Here is an 18,305-nt window from a genome sequence, read left to right on the forward strand (position 1 = left end):
CCCCCAATCCAATTGGCTATGAAGGCCATCTGTGACTCCAGCGGAAGAGCTGCTGTGCAGGAGATGCCCCTATGGAGCAGGACTAGCTTCAGTGTGGCTTTGGTGCTCACTGAGTCCACCCCTTAAGTGTGTCACTTGTGGATGTGGTAGGGTTGTAATCTGGTGTAATCTGTGGGTGCAGTGGCTCTGGGGGCCTCCTGGGAGGTGCAAAGTCAATACTGCCTGTGCCCTGCCTGGGGCCACTGACAAGAGCTACTGAGTCATCTGCAGATGGCTGCTACTTGTGATGGGCTTGGATGTGCCCAGGAGACACCAAGCTGTGAATCAAGGCAGGCTACTGCTAGTGTTAGGCCAGGGGCCACCTATCGAGAAGTATAAGGCAGGCTGAGGCCAGCTGCTGCTTTTTTTGCAGGCTTTTTAAAAAAACCACATTTGTTGCCAGCCACTGTGGCTCAATGGTTGAGAGTTGACTTATGAACCAGAAGGTCACAGTTCAATTCCCAGGAATTGGAGCCCGGATTGTGGACTCCATCCCCAGTGTGGGGTATACAGGAGGCAGCTGATCAATTATTCTCTCTCATCATTGATGTTTCTATCTCTCTCTCCCTCTCCCTCTCCCTTCCTCTCTGAAATCAACAAAAAATTTTTTTTTTAAAGGAAAGCAACTGGTAATATTAGAATATTTAAAAAAATTTTTTTAAACCATATGTTTGTCATTGCCAAAAAGAGACATCTTTAAAACCCCATGCTGCTTAGAAAATGCAGATAGTTCTAGTTATCTGGTCAACAGACAAAAAGCAAGCACTTAAGGTCTTCAACTTTAATCTTTTGTTCATTCCTTATTACTGGAATTTCATTTCATGCATTTCTTCTTGTTGGATGACTAAACCAGATGGCAGAGAGGGTAAGTCTGCATTTACTCAGCCCTGCCCTGCTCAGCCTAGAGAGCAGACAGATTCTCAGCTGGTGGATCGACTGCTTTTGTCTCTTTGCCATCTTGTGGTTTAGGGTTTTCTGGCCGTCTCCTTCAGTAATTGAAGTTGTGGCAGTACCAACTTTGAGGTGGCTGCTGACCTTCCTTGATTTTCCTTATCTTCTTCATTGCCATCCTCTCTAGGCTTTCTTTGGCGAGGAGGGACCCTGTGAAATCACGGTCTATAGTCCTGATACATAGTCTGTCTCACTGGTCTAACTTATTCACCTGCACCCTGGTTTTCAGCACCCTCCATTACTTATCCCTGCACAGGAAGGTTGGAATACTGTGGGCGATGCCCAAAGGGTCTCTGCATATAGTACAGTGGTAGCCATCACCTGGGGTAGGGCTGCGTGGGATAGGGCCAGCGCTGTTGGGCCTGGCCTTCAGAAGCCCTCTCCTATCCCTCATTCTTTTCCTCACTTTCACTATTCTGGTAATTGCATGGAGGATCCCTGTGACGTGGATAGTGTCTATAATGGTTATGGTCTGCTGCATATTTACTGCCTTTACTAGAAATCCACCAGGACCTGTATCATTTGCTGCCTCCATAACCTTTTCTCCTTCAACAACATCATACTCCACAGTCTCTCCATATCCTACACTGCAAAGGTACTTCCTGGGGTTCTTCTTTATGGCAACCTTGTGTACAAATACATCTTCCTTGGGTGTCATTCCTGTTGATGAAACCATATCTGTTTCTTACATTGAACCATTTTACTGATTCTAAAACCTTTGTTGCAATAAGCTTCTTGTCCCCCAGTGATGTGAGGCTGCCCTGGCTGTCAGCCGCTGCCTGTGGTGCTGGGCTTGGTGTTGGCAGTGCTGGAGGGGGGCAGTGGGGATATTGCTGGGTCTTGGCCTCCTTGCGCATGGTTATGGTGATGGTGATTGGGGCCGGCTGCGGCAGCTATGGTTCTCCCAGGGTATGATGATAACTAGCTCTGTGGTGGCGGTGGGGCTGCACATGGCTCTCTGGGGTCCACTTTCGACTACCACTTGAACTTTGAACTCTCTTTTTAAAATTATTATTTATTTACTTATTTTTATCGCTGTAGGTTGTCTGTGTACCAGCAAGAAGCCTGAAGTGTAGATTTAATGTTTTCTTAAATCTTTTCTCAGCTTTTCCTTGGATATGCATAGTCACTTTCTAATTTTACCCATGTATGCAATTGTTTTGAACGTCCTAGTCTTTAATGTTTGGCTTCTAAAAGAGGAAAATTGAAAAATGGTGTTAAAAAAAGGCACTGGCCCTTTAAATCTCCTAGAAGTCACTTGAACCAGAGGTGCAGAGGTTCACAATGGTGGGAAGAGAAACAATGGCTGCTCTCTATGAACAGAAGGAGCAATCAATAATTAGAGCACAGATCCTGATAGTTGTAGGAGAAGGTCCTTTTGCCCACCCTAGTTCCTGCAAGCTACTTCGGGAACAGGTGCACAGCTACCTGCTATGAGGTTAAGGGTTGGGTAGCTGCTACTGTGCTAAGAGCTGAAATAACCCTATAATTTACCCCCAAGTCTTCCTTTGGAAGCTGCTAGCTTTGATTAGTCTCTAGAGTTCCAAAATAGTTATTTCAGAGGATTCTGCCAGGCAGTTGTTGTCCAGGGTGGGGAGAGGATTAGTTCTAGTGCTTTCTACTCTGCCAGCTTCCCAGAATCCTCCCCTGGAGCTTATGTTCTTGATTGGACCTGATTTTTTGTGGGTTGGACAAATCATGGAGCCTTTTCTTGTTTCAGTATCCCATCTGTAAATGGGATTGCTCTTCTCTCCTTAGAGATTGGACTTTTGAAGGTATGAAGGGAAGGGCATAAAGATCATTTTGTTGAGTTTCTCTGGAAAGAGACATACTGTGGGTCAATCCACATTTTACTCCTAGAAGATGAGAATGGGCATCAAGGAAGGCACTCCTGCCTTCAGAGGAAACATCACTAAGAGAGGTTTGGATGTAGAACCGTAGCTTTTTTTTTTTTTTAATTAATATGATTTTATTATTTTAGAGAGGGAGAGAGAAAGAAACACCAATGAGAGAGAAACATCAACATTGATCGGCCGCCTCCTGCAAGCCACCCCACTGGAGATTGAACCCGCAACCTGGGCATGTGTCCTGACCAGGAATCGAACTGAGCCACATTGGCCAGGCGAGTCATAGCTTTTTGGTAAATCTTAGACTCTTGCCTTTCAGGTGGCCAGCACATTCACTTTTGATCTTCTCACCAGCAATGAAGTCACTAGTGCTCTGACATTTAATTAGTAATAGTTACTGAATACCAGGGATGGTAAGGAGCTCTAGAAACAAGGTCTCTGTTTTCAGGGGGCTTATGCAAACTCCACCCTGTTATCTGTTTGTTTCAGGACTCTGTTTAAGGAGAGCAGACGAGGCCATGGGCACCTGACGTCAATCCTGTGAGTGTCTCAGTGTTTTCATTTCTCAAGACAACTGCCATTTTTATCTCTTTGGTGGATCTCCTCTAAACCTTTTCTATGTTCATTCTTTTGTTCAGGGCCAAGAAGAAAGTAATGGCTCCCTCCAAAATCAAGGTGAAGGTGAGTCAGCCTGCTCAGATCATGTACCATCTGTTCTCTCTCTCCAGCCATGCTCATGAAACCTTTTGAATGATGATGGCAGCTCATTGAGCTTCGCTGCTCTGGGGAACAACTCTTCAGGATAGTATTCTTAAGGTTGTACCAAGAAGCAGGCCAGGTCCACCACAGGGGCCTTGGGTTGTTGGCAGGGCAGAGACCTGAGCTGGGGCACTTAGTACCCTCCATCCTTAGTTCTAGGAAGTAGTACCCACCTGGCCAGTTCCCAAGGTGGTTGTGGGATTAAATGAGGTCTTCCTGACAGCTGTCTGAGGCATAAAAAGCCCCTGCATATGTGAGGGTATTATATTGTGATAAAGATATTTTTATGGAAGAACACACTCCTAGCCAAGTGTGGATTAGCCTGGAGCTACAACGGAAAGGTGGCTTTGTTGAGTTTAAGTAGCAGAAATGAAAGGAAGTACAGTGATTAGAGAATAGAGACTGAAAATTAGCTTAGATATTGCAGAAACCTCTCAATCTAGTAGAAATTGCTATTTTACTAAAAATTTATCAATTCCTGAGGCTTTATAGTGCCCTTAACCATACCAGAACTGTCTGGGAGAATAAGCTATGTACATTGTATCTTTTGAGCTCCTGCAATGTCTCAGGCACACTGCATTTAGCACTTAGATAGCTCCCATTTTTATCCCATGAAAGGACTTTTCTTTTGAACCCCCTGAGGAGACAGGTGCTAGGAAAAATCAAGGAGGAAAAGAAAACTAGTTCAAGGCAGTTTTCATGGCATGCATCCTTTTCTGATTACAGTTAGGAGCATTCTGAGATAGTGTGTGTGCCAGGAGGGAGAGTGTCTTTGGTCAAGTCTTGTATTATTTCAAAAACAGAGAAAAGCATTTCCCTGTGGGTTCATGTGTACTTAGCAACAGAACATGCTTGGGTAAGCCCAGGCCCAGCCAGATGGACGTGCTTACATCTACACAGGCTTGTCACCTGCGCTTGTCCCCCTTATTTGTGATTACATAGGAAGGCTTGATTCTTGGGACCTTGTGGTATTCTCACGTATGCATTCTTGCAACAGGACCAGTATTGGCGTCTTTGGGCATTTCTTAACATCAGCATTTCTACTTTCCTTTAGGAATCATCTATTAAACCTGATAAAAAGGTTTCCGTCTCATCAGGCCAGATTGGCGGCCCCCTGGCTTTGCCTTCAGAACACCCAGGAGGAGGCCTGAACTCTGGAGCTGCAAACAGGGAGCTTTCGTCCCAGGCTTTGGGCAGCCAAACAAATCCTGTTCCTGTCAGCCTGGAGAACTCGTTGGATGGAGACTTGATCCATAATTCAGCCTCCTCATTGGAGGCTGTGTCCAAGGAACTGGCTGCGCTGAACAGCAGAGCAAGTGGGAGCTCTGAGTTCACATTGCCTGCACCCTCGAAAGTGCCTGCAGAAAAAGTTGCAGGTGTTTTATGTACAGAAGAAAAAAGGAACTTTACGAAGGCTAGTCCTTCTGCCCCACCACCCTCCAGCTCTCTGCAGTCACCCCTCAATTTTCTGGCTGAACAGGCTCTGGCACTGGGGCAGTCCTCTCAGGAGAAAAAACCAGAGAGTTCTGTCTATAAAGAGCTGTCCTGTCAGGTTTCCCTGAGCAAGGGCCTGCCAGAAGGGCACCAGTCCAAAGCAAAACACCATGGTTTGCCACGGACGTCTCATGCACCCCAGACAGCAGCTCCCGTGCCTGGCCCCCAAGTAAAAGTCTTTCATGCAGGCACTCAACAACAAAAGAGTTTCACCCCCCCAGCTCCATTTGTCAGTAAGCTCCAGGGCCCAAAGCCTTCTTCCCCACAGTGTCATCGTTCCCTCATCCAGCTTGTGAAGACGGCAGCCAAAGGCCAGAGCTTCCATTCCTCCACACCAGCCTCTTCAGGAGGCACGCCAGCCTCCAGCAGTAGTTCTCATAAGACCCCAGCCTTGTCCTCCACTGCCCTGAGCCATCCAGCAAAACAGCACTCAGCCAGCTCCTCAGGGCCATCTTATAAGAATAGCCCCTTTGCCGGCTCTATCTCCAAACATGGGATTTCTTCTGGCAGCTCTTCTGTAGGAACACCAGTCCAGAGCTCCACTTCCGGGAATCTGCTCCCTGGTGCACAGCCTGCTTCTACAGGACAGCCTGCCAGCCGACCTGTCCCAGGCTCTGCAGTGAAAAAACCGCCTGTTTCCCAGAAGCTGACCCTGGTGGCCCCTCCGGGGGGTCCAAGTGGAGATTCTAGTGGTGGGACCCAGGGAGTGGCCAAGTTACTGACCTCCTCCCTGAAGCCCAGTGCAGTTAGCAGCGTGACATCGTCTACCTCCTTGCCAGTGAGTATTCTGGTACAGCAGCCACCCTCATGGGTCTTGTGGACAAGGCCACCTGCCTTGCCCTGGTCAGACAGAACTGAAACTGGAGGTTGGGTAGGAACAGTAAACCCAGAAATCATAAGGACTGGCTTCCCGTTTTCCTGTCTTATCTTTTCTGTTGGCATGAATCCCAAGAGAGCCTGAAACTTCTTGGAGGATGAGTGGAGAAAAAGGACTGGTCAGCACTGTATTTGCAGGGAGGCTATGAATCCAGAAGGTGTGGAATGAGCCACAAAACTTTCCTTTCATGGTCTCCTGCCTGTCCCATCTCTCCAGACGAGTTAGTGAAATTAATACTACCTATCAGATCGTTAGTTATGTAGAGATGTTCATACAGTAGGAAGATGAGTACCTTCTAAAAGTGATTCTCCCAATTGGGTTTTGAAGGGCTCTGCAGGTCAGACAAAGGTGATCTGACAGAGTGCAATGAATGGCTGGTGAGGCCTGCCTATAGGAATTAACAGAAATTGGGTGCAGGTTGGGGAAATGGGAGAGAGTATTTTTTCCCCCCCCACTATGTAAAACGACTATTTGGTTGCAAAGAAAAAACTTCAGAAAGGTATGTTCTGCCCTAGCTGGTTTGGCTCAATGGATAGAGCGTCGTCCTGCGGACTGAAGGGTCCCTGGTTTGATTTCGGCCAAGGGCACATGCCTGGGTTGCGGGCTCGATCCCCAGTAGGGGGCGTGCAGGAGGCAGCCAATCAATGGTTCTCTCTCATCATTGATGTTTCTATCTCTCCCTCTCCCTTCCTCTCTAAAATCAATAAAATTTTTTTTTTTTTTTAAAAAGGTATGTTCAGTGAGGTCTCACCTGCTTCTGCCCTATTTCTGTCACCCGACAAGGTAACAATGTCCCTTAGTTTCCAGGATTTTCCCGTTTCTTTCTAAAAACAAAGATTATTACATACAAATGTGTGTGTGTGGCTTATGTATATAAAAATACATATATTTGTACATACCTACATTTGTGGAAGTCTATATATAATATTCTTCCCTTTCTTGCACAAAGGAGGCATATTTAACATCCTGCTTTCTTTCTTTTCTTTTTTAAAAAATATATTTTATTGATTTTTTACAGAGAGGAAGGGAGAGGGAGAGAGAGTTAGAAACATCGATGAGAGAGAAACATCGATCAGCTGCCTCCTGCACGCCCCCTACTGGGGATGTGCCCGCAACCAAGGTACATGCCCCTGACCAGAATCGAACCTGGGACCTTTCAGTCCGCAGGCCGACGCTCTATCCACTGAGCCAAACCAGTTAGGGCATTTCTTTTTTTCTTTTTTTTTTTTTTTTTAATATATTTTTATTGATTTCAGAGAGGAAGAGAGAGAATCATCGATTGGCTGCCTCCTACACGTCCGGGATCAAGCTCGCAACCCGAGCATGTGCCCTTGACCGGAATTGAACCCGGGACCCTTCAGTCCACAGGCCGATGCTCCTATCCACTGAGCCAAACCGGCGAGGGCTTAACATCCTGCCTTGTAAAGTGAACACTGTCCTAGGGGGCATATTAGGCCAGTTTAGAGACTGTTCTCTTTGGGGCTGCAGTCTAGGGTTCCTGCATAAGGAGCAGTCGATGTCCCCTGTTGACAGGTTTGGTTTGTGAGCAGGCCATGGACAGGCTGGAGCTCTGATCCTTTTGTGTGTTTCATCCCCAGAAAGGAACGAGTGGGGCTGTGCTACTGACCAGCTCATCGCCCTTAAATCTGCTATCCTCATCCTACAAGACTGGTGGCCCAAAGCTGCCTGGGGCTGTGAACTCAAACTCCCTGGGGATCATCTCTCCGTTTCCTCTCCGTGTGCTCTCCTTTAGTGCGGACTCCTCTGCTAAAGCAGGGGTCTCCAAGGATGCCATCGTCACGGGCCCTGCCCCTGGGACGTTTCACCATGGCCTCAGCCACAGTAAGTGCTTCTCCCTTTTCTCCCCTCATTTGGAGGCACAGAAGGTGCCCCGGGACTTCTTCTGTGACCAGTGAGTTCTGTTGTGTACTGGGTTCCTGTGTGTGTCTGGTGTGTGGCTGTGGGCAACATTTTCAGGGATCGTGCTGAGCCCTTCCACAGGGTGTTTCACCAGGACTGGCCAGTAGGTTGTCTGGGGCTCTGAATCACCAAGGATGCTTTTCTGTTCTTGTCTTCAATGTGTGTGTCTTGTTCTTTTCTCCCCTCCTGTTTTCTCTCAGGTCTCCTGGCTGGCTTGCACTCCAGCCCGCCCCACACAGCACCTCTCCCACACGCTGCCGTGTCTACCCACGTCCCGCAGAATCTCCCAGGTAATTAATTGCCAGGTGGTCAGAGTGCCATGTGCACTGTGTGTCCTTCCCCTCTCCACTCAGTAGATGCCGTCCGCTGCCAAAGATTTCTGTATCTTCACCTTATTATCACTTGGCTGTCTTGGTTTGTCCTTTCAGGCTCTTGTTCTGTGGGTTCTCAGAATGGGACAGGTTTCCTCCACTTTGTGATTTCCCCTGGTCCCCTGCCACTGGGTCAGCCTTACCCCATGTGATCACAGGGGAAGTCAGGGTGACCTGTGTGCAAGGCAGAGGAATCCCCAACCCTTGGCTAGTTGGGGCACTACAGGCCTTTAAATTCAAGCTGCTACACCTTCCAGGTAGTACCAGCTAACAGAAGGCTCTGTAAATTTAGTTTAAGTGAAAGGGGAAGTCCAAGTAGTGAGAAGTCACAGTGGCAAGGCTTCAGGAGGGACCTTTACCTCTGATGTCAGCATGTATTCAAGAGAGGAGCAGCTGTCAGTTCAGTTCAGATGTAAAGGCAGAGAGAGTTGGGAGCACAACAGGAAGTGGGGCAGTGTTCCCTCTTTCCTTCTCCCGCTTTTCCTCTCCAGAGACCAGTGACTTTCAGAAAGGAGCACTGTATAAGCTCTAGGTTTATAGCTTTGAGAAGCTGGCACCTTTGTCATCAGCAATTGGCCTTACCCTGTGCTAGGACCTGATTCTTAGGTGCAGCTAATGGAATGCTGTTGTAGAGCCTCAGGGATCTTGGTTTTGGCCTACGGCTCTTACTACTCTCTGGAAACGACCAGGGGCCTCATTGGTCAGGGAGAGCCATTCTTCAGGAAGCTGAGCCTGGAGCCGCCCAGGCAGACTGATAACTGGTGGCAGTAAGATGGGATTCATCCAGCTGGGCATGCCTGACACCTGCTGTACTGAGAGCACTGGCCCCGACATGGCTCAAGTCTGTCCCAGATTTTGCTGTGGGTCCCTGGCCCCTGTGTCCTTAAACTGATGCATTTGTAGTGAATGCCAGCAGCCATCTGGGTACAAGAGTGAATTATAAATCTCCAAGATGAAATTGTTGCTTCTCAAAGAAAAACCTAGAGCTAAGCTTGTATCAGCAGTTACTCTGTTTTCCCCTGGAGAAACAGTAAAATGTAGTGTGGACTTGCTCCACAAACTGGTGGCTGCCGCTGTAGCTAAGATTATAATATAGGGGTTGCAGAGCTACATGGGTGAGAGCTTGTGGTTTTTCAAAGAGAGATTGCACTGCCTCTGCTGCTTTCAGGAATGTCACCCTATTAAACAGAGACAATAATGAAGAGCTTTTTGAAATGTGATATTGGTCTGTGGTATTTTCAGCAAAAAAGGGAAAAGTGCTTTCTGGTACCATTTCTTCCCTGTTTTTCCTCTGGGTATTAAAAGGCTATCAGAAAAGCATCTATGCTAAAACAGGCTGAGTAGGCTTTTCTTCTCTCCTTTAGACCTTCTTCAGGCTATAGGATTCCATTGAGTGGTTGTAAATGAGAAGCTGTCTGGACATTTTAATTGTGTGACTTATTTCTGATTTGCTTTTTTTCCTATGTGGACTCAGAATGCTAGTGCCTTTGAACTTGTCTTTATAGAACCTGAGGATCTATTGATGGTGAGAATGTTGATTGCTCCTTGACTTCAGTGTAACTGTCAAACCCCATCATGGAACCCATGTGCCATTGCATAGCTGTAGCCAAGAACAGAAGTGGCCCACATTGCATAGTAGAGTTATTGTCTGTGAACACAGCACTCCATGAGCAGCTGCCTTCATGGTGCTCAGAGGGCTGGGCATGCTGCAGGCTGCTATAAGTGACACACTGAAATCACCTCTGTCAAGTGTTTGTGACTCATTTGAGCCTCAGAATACTCAACATACAGAGGCTTTTGCTATTTCAGAAGTGACCTCCTTAAGGTTTGGTTACTGCTGCCTTAAGAAAATCAGAGATCCTGAAAGATTTATATTGTTTTTGCTCATTCTTTTCCAGATGCTTCTCAGCTTCATGGGAAAGGGGCTGGTGTTCCACGGAAATTGTGACCTCTTCAGAGGAAATGCTGGAAACTGAACTAGTAGGTCTCTGAAAAATCAGATAATCAATACGCTCTTTGTGCTGATGGGTTTTCTTCTGGAGAAGGCGTGAGTGCTAAGTGGAACGTCTCTTGGCACTTGTGACGTGCCTTCACTTGGGAGCAGCCTCGTGCTTCTCCAGAGGTACTGACTGGCCTGGTGATCCGGGCCTCGTGGCTTTGTCGCGGACAATCGTTGGAGGGGCAGCTCTAGGCTGGGAAGTGTACTGGGTCATGTACAGAGCTCTGGTGGCAGGACGAGCATTGGCACACATGTGTTGTAAGTCTGCCCAACCCCCTGGCATTTGGTCAGAGTAACTCGTAGCACTCCACTGGGCAGGGGCTCCTTTTGGCCACACTAGGATCCCTGATGGTCATGGTGTCTATCCCATCCTCAGGCTGTGTGCTCAATGAACAGAAACCCAGACTAATGCCGTAGCTGGGAGACTTACCTTGTCTCGTTGAAAAATACTCAGAACAGCTAGTGTGTGCTCATCATGGGGGCCAGTTTATCCTCTAAACATGACAATGAAGCTCTTTTAAGAGAAAGACCTTTGTAGATTCAACAATTGTAATAGGATTTTTAAAGACACTTATTTTTGGCTCAGTTTTCATCATTACCATCAATGCATTGGATAGAGTGGGACTGTTCTTCACATGTCATATTTTCACACGTCATATGGAAGACATAATCCCAGTGCCTTTATGGTGGAGCAGAATTAGACACACGTCCATTGGGCCCTCTGTGTGGATCTCAGATGAAGACCTTTTTAAAAGATGTCTGTCTACTTAAGACGTAGCCAGTTTTATTTGAGGTTTTTTTTATCATTGCACATCATAATCTGTGCTGTCTTGACTTAAAGGTCATCTGGGTCCTCAAATCCCAGGTCCCAATTCAGCCAGGGCCTCCGTTTTGTTTTTTCAGAGTTCATACAGGTGGACTGCAGAGACCCAAAGGCCTTTGAGGGCAAGGATATGAGAGGTTCCAAGTTACAGATACACATTCCGGCTTATTTAGAAATCATTCTCAGGCAGAGCTGCAGGTGTGGGCCTTTGTGAAGTGTCTGCTGTATAGACAGGCCTTGAAGTCCTAGGGCTCTGCAGGCAGTGGGGCTATGCCTGACTTAAGGGTGACGCACCACTGAGCTTGGAGAGTGCATTAGAGACAGACTTAAGACGATTAACCCCAGAGCTCCCAAGTCATTATGCTGTTCCCATTTAACCACTGGCTGCTTCGTGAGGAGTTTTAGGGCACTTGCCTGTCCTGTGAAGTCTCTGCCACAGGCATGTCTCAACTGACTGCCCCAGCTAAGTGATTTCAAATATTTAGAGAGTAAATAGCCTCCTCAGAATGCAGACCTATGTGGAGACACAGGCAGCTCTTTTGATTCCTGGCACCCAGGGTCCAGTGCTTAGTAACTCATGCTTTATGCTGAGGTTTGGTGTCCAAGGAGCAAGGCCTCTGCTCTGACTTTACATAAGAACCAACACGTTTCACATGGGGCTACATGGATTTCTTATCCCTTTATTATATATATATTTTGCAACTTGGATTTCCAGTTTGTTTACAGAATAGTCTTAGGAAGTAGCAAAAGAGCCAAAGAAGAGATTTGTATTGCTGAGCTCAGAGCCGTGCAGAGACTGCCCATGAGCTCCTTTTCTGCCCGAGACATCCAGTTCCCCTGCAGTGCCCCCTCTTCCCCACATACTATTGAGTGTGCAGCTGGAGCAGAATACCCTCATTTGTAGGAATCTAGTGATGCCTCTTGCCTCAGGGAAACGTTTCTTTGATGGGGAGATTTTTTTCTTGTTTATGCTTTATTTGTGGTAATGAAAGAGTGAATGACTTAAACAGCCATGGCAAGGCAGATCTACAGGCAGAGCGGGCTCCGGGCCTGGGGGCTGCGGTGCTGCAGGACTTTCCTTGGTGCGGCCGTTTCTTAAGTGTGAAAGGGGCTGTGGCTTTGTTGCAGCCACTAGGTTGGTATTAGGGGGTGTTGTGGAAATTGTTAATCTTGTATAAAGCAACTTAATAAATTGTTTCAAGGTTTCCAATACATTGTTTCTCATTCTTTTTGCCATATCTGCTAATAATTCTTTCTCCCATAGGAACTGTAAGTGATTGGGACTGGTAAATGGATATCCATATGTGATATCCTGGCTGAAAACCAAGAGGGAGTATCGGCAATAAACCACACATGCAAAAGAGGAAGAAACACACTTAGCATAAAATTAGAGTCAAGCCACCAGGTGTTTATTTTTTGCGCTGTAAGGTGGAGTTCCCTATTTCTTTCTGATGTAATATAGGAGATACAGAGAACCTGAAATTAATTTGGTGAAAAATCAACTGTGTAGTATACCTAAGTACCAATTAGAGAATAAGCAAGACTTGTAAGGCCCTGAAGCTAAGGCTAACAGCAACACAGTCCACAACGAAAACACTTTAATTTCAGAACCAGAAAAGTCTTGATTGGTGTGTTCTCCTGGGACAGTCAGGCTGACAGAGGGCCCTGTGCTGTTTTCTTTGCGCCTTCTCTGGCACAGATCCCAGATCTGTCTCACCATTAGAAGTCTGGCGGAAAGTTGGCTCTCAGCCAGACTCCTGGAGTGGTGTGAGTGCAGGTCGGCAGCCCTAAGGGGCCCAGTCCTTCGATGAATGGAAGGGTGTGTAGAAGGGAGGCCTTTCTGCCCTAGAGTTTCCCCATCTGGTGTGCGAAGGCCAGTGCTGCATGGAGTGGCTCGCTGATCTGCCTCAGTGGTCTTGTGCTTTAGCAGTGTTCGGATTGCTTCCAGGTTTCCCACAAGGAGTCTTTTGATGGGAGTGTGTAGGAAAAGGGAGAGAAAAGAAGGGCTTTGTGATTTTGAATCATTGGAGGACGAAGCAGGTCTCTCACCTGGGTTAAATGATGGTGCAGCCAGTGACCATTCCACTTGTACATGAGCTATACTCTTGAGTAGCTTGGCTGAGAAGGCATGGGTGGCATGTTCAGCTCCGCACGGATTAGGAACCTGCACAGGGCGAGGGAGAAGAAGGTTTGGGGTAGTAGAGAGCCAGCGTCAGCTTCCAGGAGACTGAGGGGCAGGGCTGTGCCTACTTCTGCCCAGACACCAGGACGGCCAGCTCCTGGATGGACATATCCTTGTTGACATATCGGTCATACTGAGCAGGGGTCAGCCTCCCATTCTGTAGGGCCTCTTCAATGGAGAACTTCTTGCCAGACTTCCTGTCGTGGATCACAGAGGACTCCCCGTTGGGACCCTTGACTGATATTTCCTCCCAGTCGCACTCCTGACTTCTGAGTTTCACAAACATGTTCCAGTCGATGAGGCCAGCCCGATGGGCTTCCTCCGGGGACAGCTCCCGGCCCGTGTCAGGGTCGATGACCACAATGGAGCGCCGCAGATGGTTCTCCCTCTGCTCCCTCTTGACGGCCACGGAGCCCAGGCGCTTCTGCAGCTCATCGATCTCAAGATCTTTGTCTTTGGAGAGCCTTTTGAGGTCATCCAGCTCTCTCTCCAAGGACCATAGTCTGGAGTCGAGGTTTGTCCCAGAGTCCACTGTGGTCATGTTTCTCAGGTCCCGTGTTTCCGTCGCCGCCATTTCAATTTCTGTTTGGAGCCTTCGGGTCTCCAGCTCCAGGTTTTGCCGCTCCAGCTGTAGTTTGTGGTTTTCTTCCCTGAGAAAGTCCAGCTCCTTGGATGACTTGGAGTTGTGGAACTCCAGTTCTGACAGCTTGGCTTCCAGTCGGCCCACCTCAGCGTCCAGTTCCCTCTTGCTCCGGCTCTCCTCCTCCAGGCTGCTCTTGAGCTTCTGAATTTCCTGTTCAGTGTCACCTTTCTCCACCTGGACGCTTTCAGAGAAGACCACCTTTTCCTTGACCTCCATCTTCTCCAGGTTGATGAGCTTCTTCTTTAGGGTCTCCAGTTCACTCTCCAGGACCTGCCGCCGGTGCCTTTCCTCCTCCAGCTGGAGCTTGAGCAGGGAGTGCTCCCGGGCCTGCTGGGGGTCCTGCTGTAGCACTACTTTCTGCTTGTGGGTCACCTTCTCTTGGGCTTCCCCCTCCTCCTTTTCCAGGTCAGCCAGCCGTTGCTTCAGGCGCTGCACCTCCAGCTCGGCCTCCCTGCGCGCCTGCCGTTCACGCTCCAGCTCCTCCAGCTGTCGCTCCAGCTCGGCCCGCCTGCGCTGTAGCCGCCGCAGCTCCCCGCGGAGGTGGTCGATCTGCCGGAGCTCCACGTCAATGCTCTGGGTGAAGGCATCCACCTCAGCTCGCAAGCTTGGCTCCTCCTCATACCTGACTACCTCCTGTTGGACCACCTTTTCCTTCACCTGGGAAAGCTCCTCCTCCTTCTGTTTGATTTTCTCCTCTTGGGAAGCCCTCTCCCTTTCCAGGTCCACCTGCTTTTTCTGTTCCTCTGATAGTCTGGCCCTCAAAGACTCTACTTCCTCTTTGGTTTGGGGGTCTTCCTGAAACTGAAGGATCTCCTGGACTACCTCTTTGGTCTGTACCTGGGGTTTGGTGTCTTTCAGAGACTGGATCTCTTGCTTCAGCTGGTAGATCTCTAAATCACACCTTTCGATGAGTCTGGTCTTGTCCACGATCTCCTCCCGGAGCCTCTGGAGCTCTTTCTCCATTTCAGGGTCAGTCTTGTACTTAATGACTTCCTTCGTCACCTCTCTGACTTCCACCTGCGGGCCCCGCCTCCGCAGTGCCTCCAGCTCGCCTTGGTAGCTCTTGAGCTGTTCCTCGGCACCCCGGTACTTGCGCTCCTGCTCCACAAGCTCCAGGCGGAGGTTGGCCACTTCGCTCTCTGCCTTGGGGTCTGGCCGGACAATCTCACGCACTTTCTCCTGCACCACCACCTTGGCGTTTTCCTCTTCCAAGGCCCAAATCTTTCGGAGCAGCTCACTCTTCTCCCTCTGGTGGGCACGAGCCTTGGCAGCCTCGTCTTCATACTGGCGTTTCAGTTCGCCGGCCTCCCTCTCAACTGCCATGTCCTTTTCCACCTTGAGCACCTCCTTGACAGTGACCTTCCCCTCAGCCATGGCCCTCTCCTTCTCCAGTCTCTTTAGCTTGTCCTGCAGAAAGCTCAGCTCCTCCTCCTGCTTCTCCCTGCGCTTGCCCTCCTGCTGCTGGTCCTCCTGCAGCTGCCGGTACTCTGCCTCCAGCTGGGGGTCGTTCTGCAGTTTCACCACCTCCTTCTCAGTGACCTTCTCCCTCGCCCGGCTCTTCTCCTCAGCCAGGGCCGCAATGCGCTGCTGCAGGAGGACCGCCTCTGCTTCCCGGGTGCCCTTCTGCCGCCTTAGCTCCTCCAGCTCCTCCCTCAGCCTCAGGACCTCGTCAGCCTGGGCTCTGTCCGGCTCGATGCGCAGGACCTCCTTGACTATGTACTCCTGCCCGCCGTTCCTGGTCTCCTGCTCCAGGGCGCGTAGCCGCAGCTGCAGCGCCTCCAGCTCCTCCTGAAGCAGCTGGTTCTTGTGCTGCTCCTCCGTCAGCGTCCGCTGCATCTGCTGGAAGCTCTCCTCAAGTGCAGGGTCCGGAACCTTCTTCAGCACCTCCTTCCTCACCACTGCTTCCTGGGGGTTCTGATTCTGCAGAATCTGGATTTCCTCCTGGGCACTCTTGACTTCCTTCTCCAGCTGCTGCCTCCGCTCAGTTTCCTCATCCAACTCCTTCTGGATCTTCCATGATTCCTCTGCTCTGGAGCCTGGCTGGCTCCCTTGCTGACTCTCATGGGTCACTCCTACCTCTGGCTGCTGGGAAGGAGAAGACAGTGCATGGTTAAAGCTGGACTCTCCCTGTAAACAGGTCAGACTGGTGGTTCTCTGATCTCCAACTGCTGGGTTCATAGGAGTTTCTAGGGTTACTTTTAAAAATGGTAAAACAGCTGGTTTAGGTTTTCTAAAAATTCATCTGGTAAAATATTTTAAAACCATAGAAGAGTGTGAAAGGAAATCAGTCTTCCACCTCTGGTCCTGTCCTATTGCTAGAAGGGTATCTGTCATCTTATGACAAGTATATTTTCAGTGTGTGTCAAATGTTTATTTTTCTGCACAAATGGTAAGTCCCCTGTTCTGCACTCTTATTGCACTTAATCTAGATAGAGGAAATTTCACAGCAGCACAGAGAGCTCTACTTCACTGTTTAATAACTACATGTGGACAGACCATAATTTAATTACCCATTGCTGATGAGTATTGAGTTGCTTCCAGTTTCTTGTTATTTCAGTGCTATCATAAACATTCTGGACTTTAAACATGCTACCTCTACTAGGTACTCTGCAAATGTCTGTTGGAGGGAATATATAGGTTACACTCATGTCAACAGAGGCACTGGCTTGTGCCAGTATTTGCACTGGTGCTGCCCAGCGTGTTTGCAAGGGACACTCCCCCTAGTTTACAGGCTGTTTCTTTGAGGCTGAAGGAGTCTGGTTTCTCACCTGCTGGAACAGTTTTGAGTAGAATGTGTTACACTAAGATTCATTACCTGTCTCAGTAGATTCAGAGCAAACTCCAGGTTCTGCAGCCTCTGTCTGTTGATGGCGTTAACTTCGGTGAACTTGGCAGTAAGAGTCGCTTCCTGTAGGGGAGCATTCAGCAAATAGGAGTCAATAGATTGAGGGGGAAAGAGCCAGGATGGGTTTTGAAAAGTTTGGCATTTGGGGATAGAGGGTAGCTTCTTGCCCCTTCCTACTACAGTCATCTGGTGGAGAGAACACTGGGTTTAGAGTCAGAAGTCTAATTCCCAGTGGCCTTGAGCAGATGTCTGTTTGAACGTTGATATTCTTGTGTATAGGGGAAATAACGTCGGCTTCTTATGTATTAGGCAGGGGGAGCAGAGTGGGAACCTCCCTAATCCATGGCTCTGACCCAGATACCTCCAGCAAGCTGTCTTTCTAGGTATATCAATGTCACTGCCCCAGAAAAAGTTCATTATCTTCTCTTACAAAACCTGTTTGCACCCAGGAAAGCTCTCAGCCCAGTTTCCATGTTATGCCTGCCTCTCCGAGGCCTGCATGCCATGCTCCTTGGAAGGCTGCGCAACTCTGAGAACACCTACCCACAGAGCTCACCTCTTCCCTCACTTTGGCAGCAGGGGACTGGAGCCTTGCTCTCTTGCTCACGTGGCTGCTCCTTCCATTCTCCAAGTCAAGAAGGGACCTTAGTTTCTCTGCTTCTAACTCATAGTCCTGGGGGAGAGACATGGCAGAGGGCAGACTAGGTCAGTTGACTGCAGAGGTCTTCTGCTCAGCTGCACTCTGTACTGACGGCTAGGAGTTTTTGAGAACCTTCAATACATCAACAATACAAAGCTATGTCTCTCAACAACATGTGAGATAAGAAAAAGTATGCCCACAGTTCCCTCTCCCCAGAGGGCTCCCTTCAGGCCTTCCCTTCATGCTAGACTTTCTCCATTTGTCTCATGTTGCCCCTCCTAATCCTCTGGGTTATCAGTTGGACAACTTTATAATCCATCAAGTGGATGGATGACAATTTACCTAGCCATTCCTCTATTATTGGACACTTAGGTTATTTGTAGTTTGTCTATTTTGCTATTATAAATAACTAGAGGCCCGGTGCATGAAAATTCATGCACTGGAGGGGGTGTCCCTCAGCCCGGCTTGCCCCCTCTCACAGTCTGGGAGCCCTCAGGGGTGGGAGGTGACCCAGCGATGAGGGGAAGGCGACACTCCCATCACACCTCTGCTGCTGCCACTGCCAGCAGCGCCTCGGCCGGCCCTGGTTACCTGAGCCTCGGGTGGCCCTGGGCGGCTGGGCAGCCACCATCCGAGGCTTGCTGGTGCCTCGGGCCGGCCCTAGGCAGCTGGGGGTTTGAGGGGACTGGGGGACTCCGGAGGCAGGCGTGGGGAGCGGTCAGACCCGCCTGGGGGTGGGTCCAGCCACTCCACGTGCCTGCCGCCCTGGGCATCGCCATCTTGTGGCTATGGGCGCCACCATCTTTGAGGGTGTGACAGTCAATTAGCATATTCCTTCCTTATTGGCTGTGGGCGCCACCATCTTTGTGAGGGTGTGGTGGTCAATTAGCACATTCCCTCTTTATTCGATAGGAT

General features: G+C 49.0%; 2 protein-coding genes and 1 pseudogene across 5 annotated transcripts in view; 1 reads left to right on the forward strand and 2 right to left on the reverse strand.

Moving 5' to 3' along the window:
- UBN1 (ubinuclein 1) overlaps nucleotides 1-12,299 on the forward strand; it is a 40,444-nt gene extending 28,145 nt beyond the window's left edge. For both annotated transcript variants that reach the window (XM_079798816.1, XM_079798817.1), the window contains exons 14-19: nucleotides 3,327-3,377; nucleotides 3,476-3,518; nucleotides 4,651-5,868; nucleotides 7,566-7,809; nucleotides 8,088-8,177; nucleotides 10,157-12,299. In XM_079798816.1, coding sequence (XP_079654942.1) covers nucleotides 3,327-3,377; nucleotides 3,476-3,518; nucleotides 4,651-5,868; nucleotides 7,566-7,809; nucleotides 8,088-8,177; nucleotides 10,157-10,206 — 1,696 coding nt within the window. In that variant the 3' untranslated portion in view covers nucleotides 10,207-12,299. The remainder of the gene's footprint in view (nucleotides 1-3,326; nucleotides 3,378-3,475; nucleotides 3,519-4,650; nucleotides 5,869-7,565; nucleotides 7,810-8,087; nucleotides 8,178-10,156) is intronic.
- Nucleotides 123-2,579, reverse strand: LOC307105861 (Y-box-binding protein 1-like; annotated as a pseudogene). The gene has a single exon. The product of its transcript is annotated as a Y-box-binding protein 1-like (transcript).
- A 178-nt stretch (nucleotides 12,300-12,477) lies between the features above and the next one.
- Nucleotides 12,478-18,305, reverse strand: part of PPL (periplakin) — a 51,093-nt gene continuing 45,265 nt past the window's right edge. Inside the window, exons 20-22 of one of the 2 annotated variants that reach the window (XM_079798796.1) lie at nucleotides 17,307-17,423; nucleotides 16,721-16,813; nucleotides 12,478-15,990 (exon numbers count right to left, since the gene is read on the reverse strand). In XM_079798796.1, the coding sequence (XP_079654922.1) occupies nucleotides 13,327-15,990; nucleotides 16,721-16,813; nucleotides 17,307-17,423 (2,874 nt within the window). In that variant the 3' untranslated portion in view covers nucleotides 12,478-13,326. The remainder of the gene's footprint in view (nucleotides 15,991-16,720; nucleotides 16,814-17,306; nucleotides 17,424-18,305) is intronic. The other variant, XM_079798795.1, reaches the window with a different exon arrangement.

Source organism: Cnephaeus nilssonii (assembly GCF_951640355.1).
Source record: "Cnephaeus nilssonii genome assembly, chromosome: 2".
In the NCBI taxonomy this organism is placed as follows: domain Eukaryota; kingdom Metazoa; phylum Chordata; class Mammalia; order Chiroptera; family Vespertilionidae; genus Cnephaeus; species Cnephaeus nilssonii.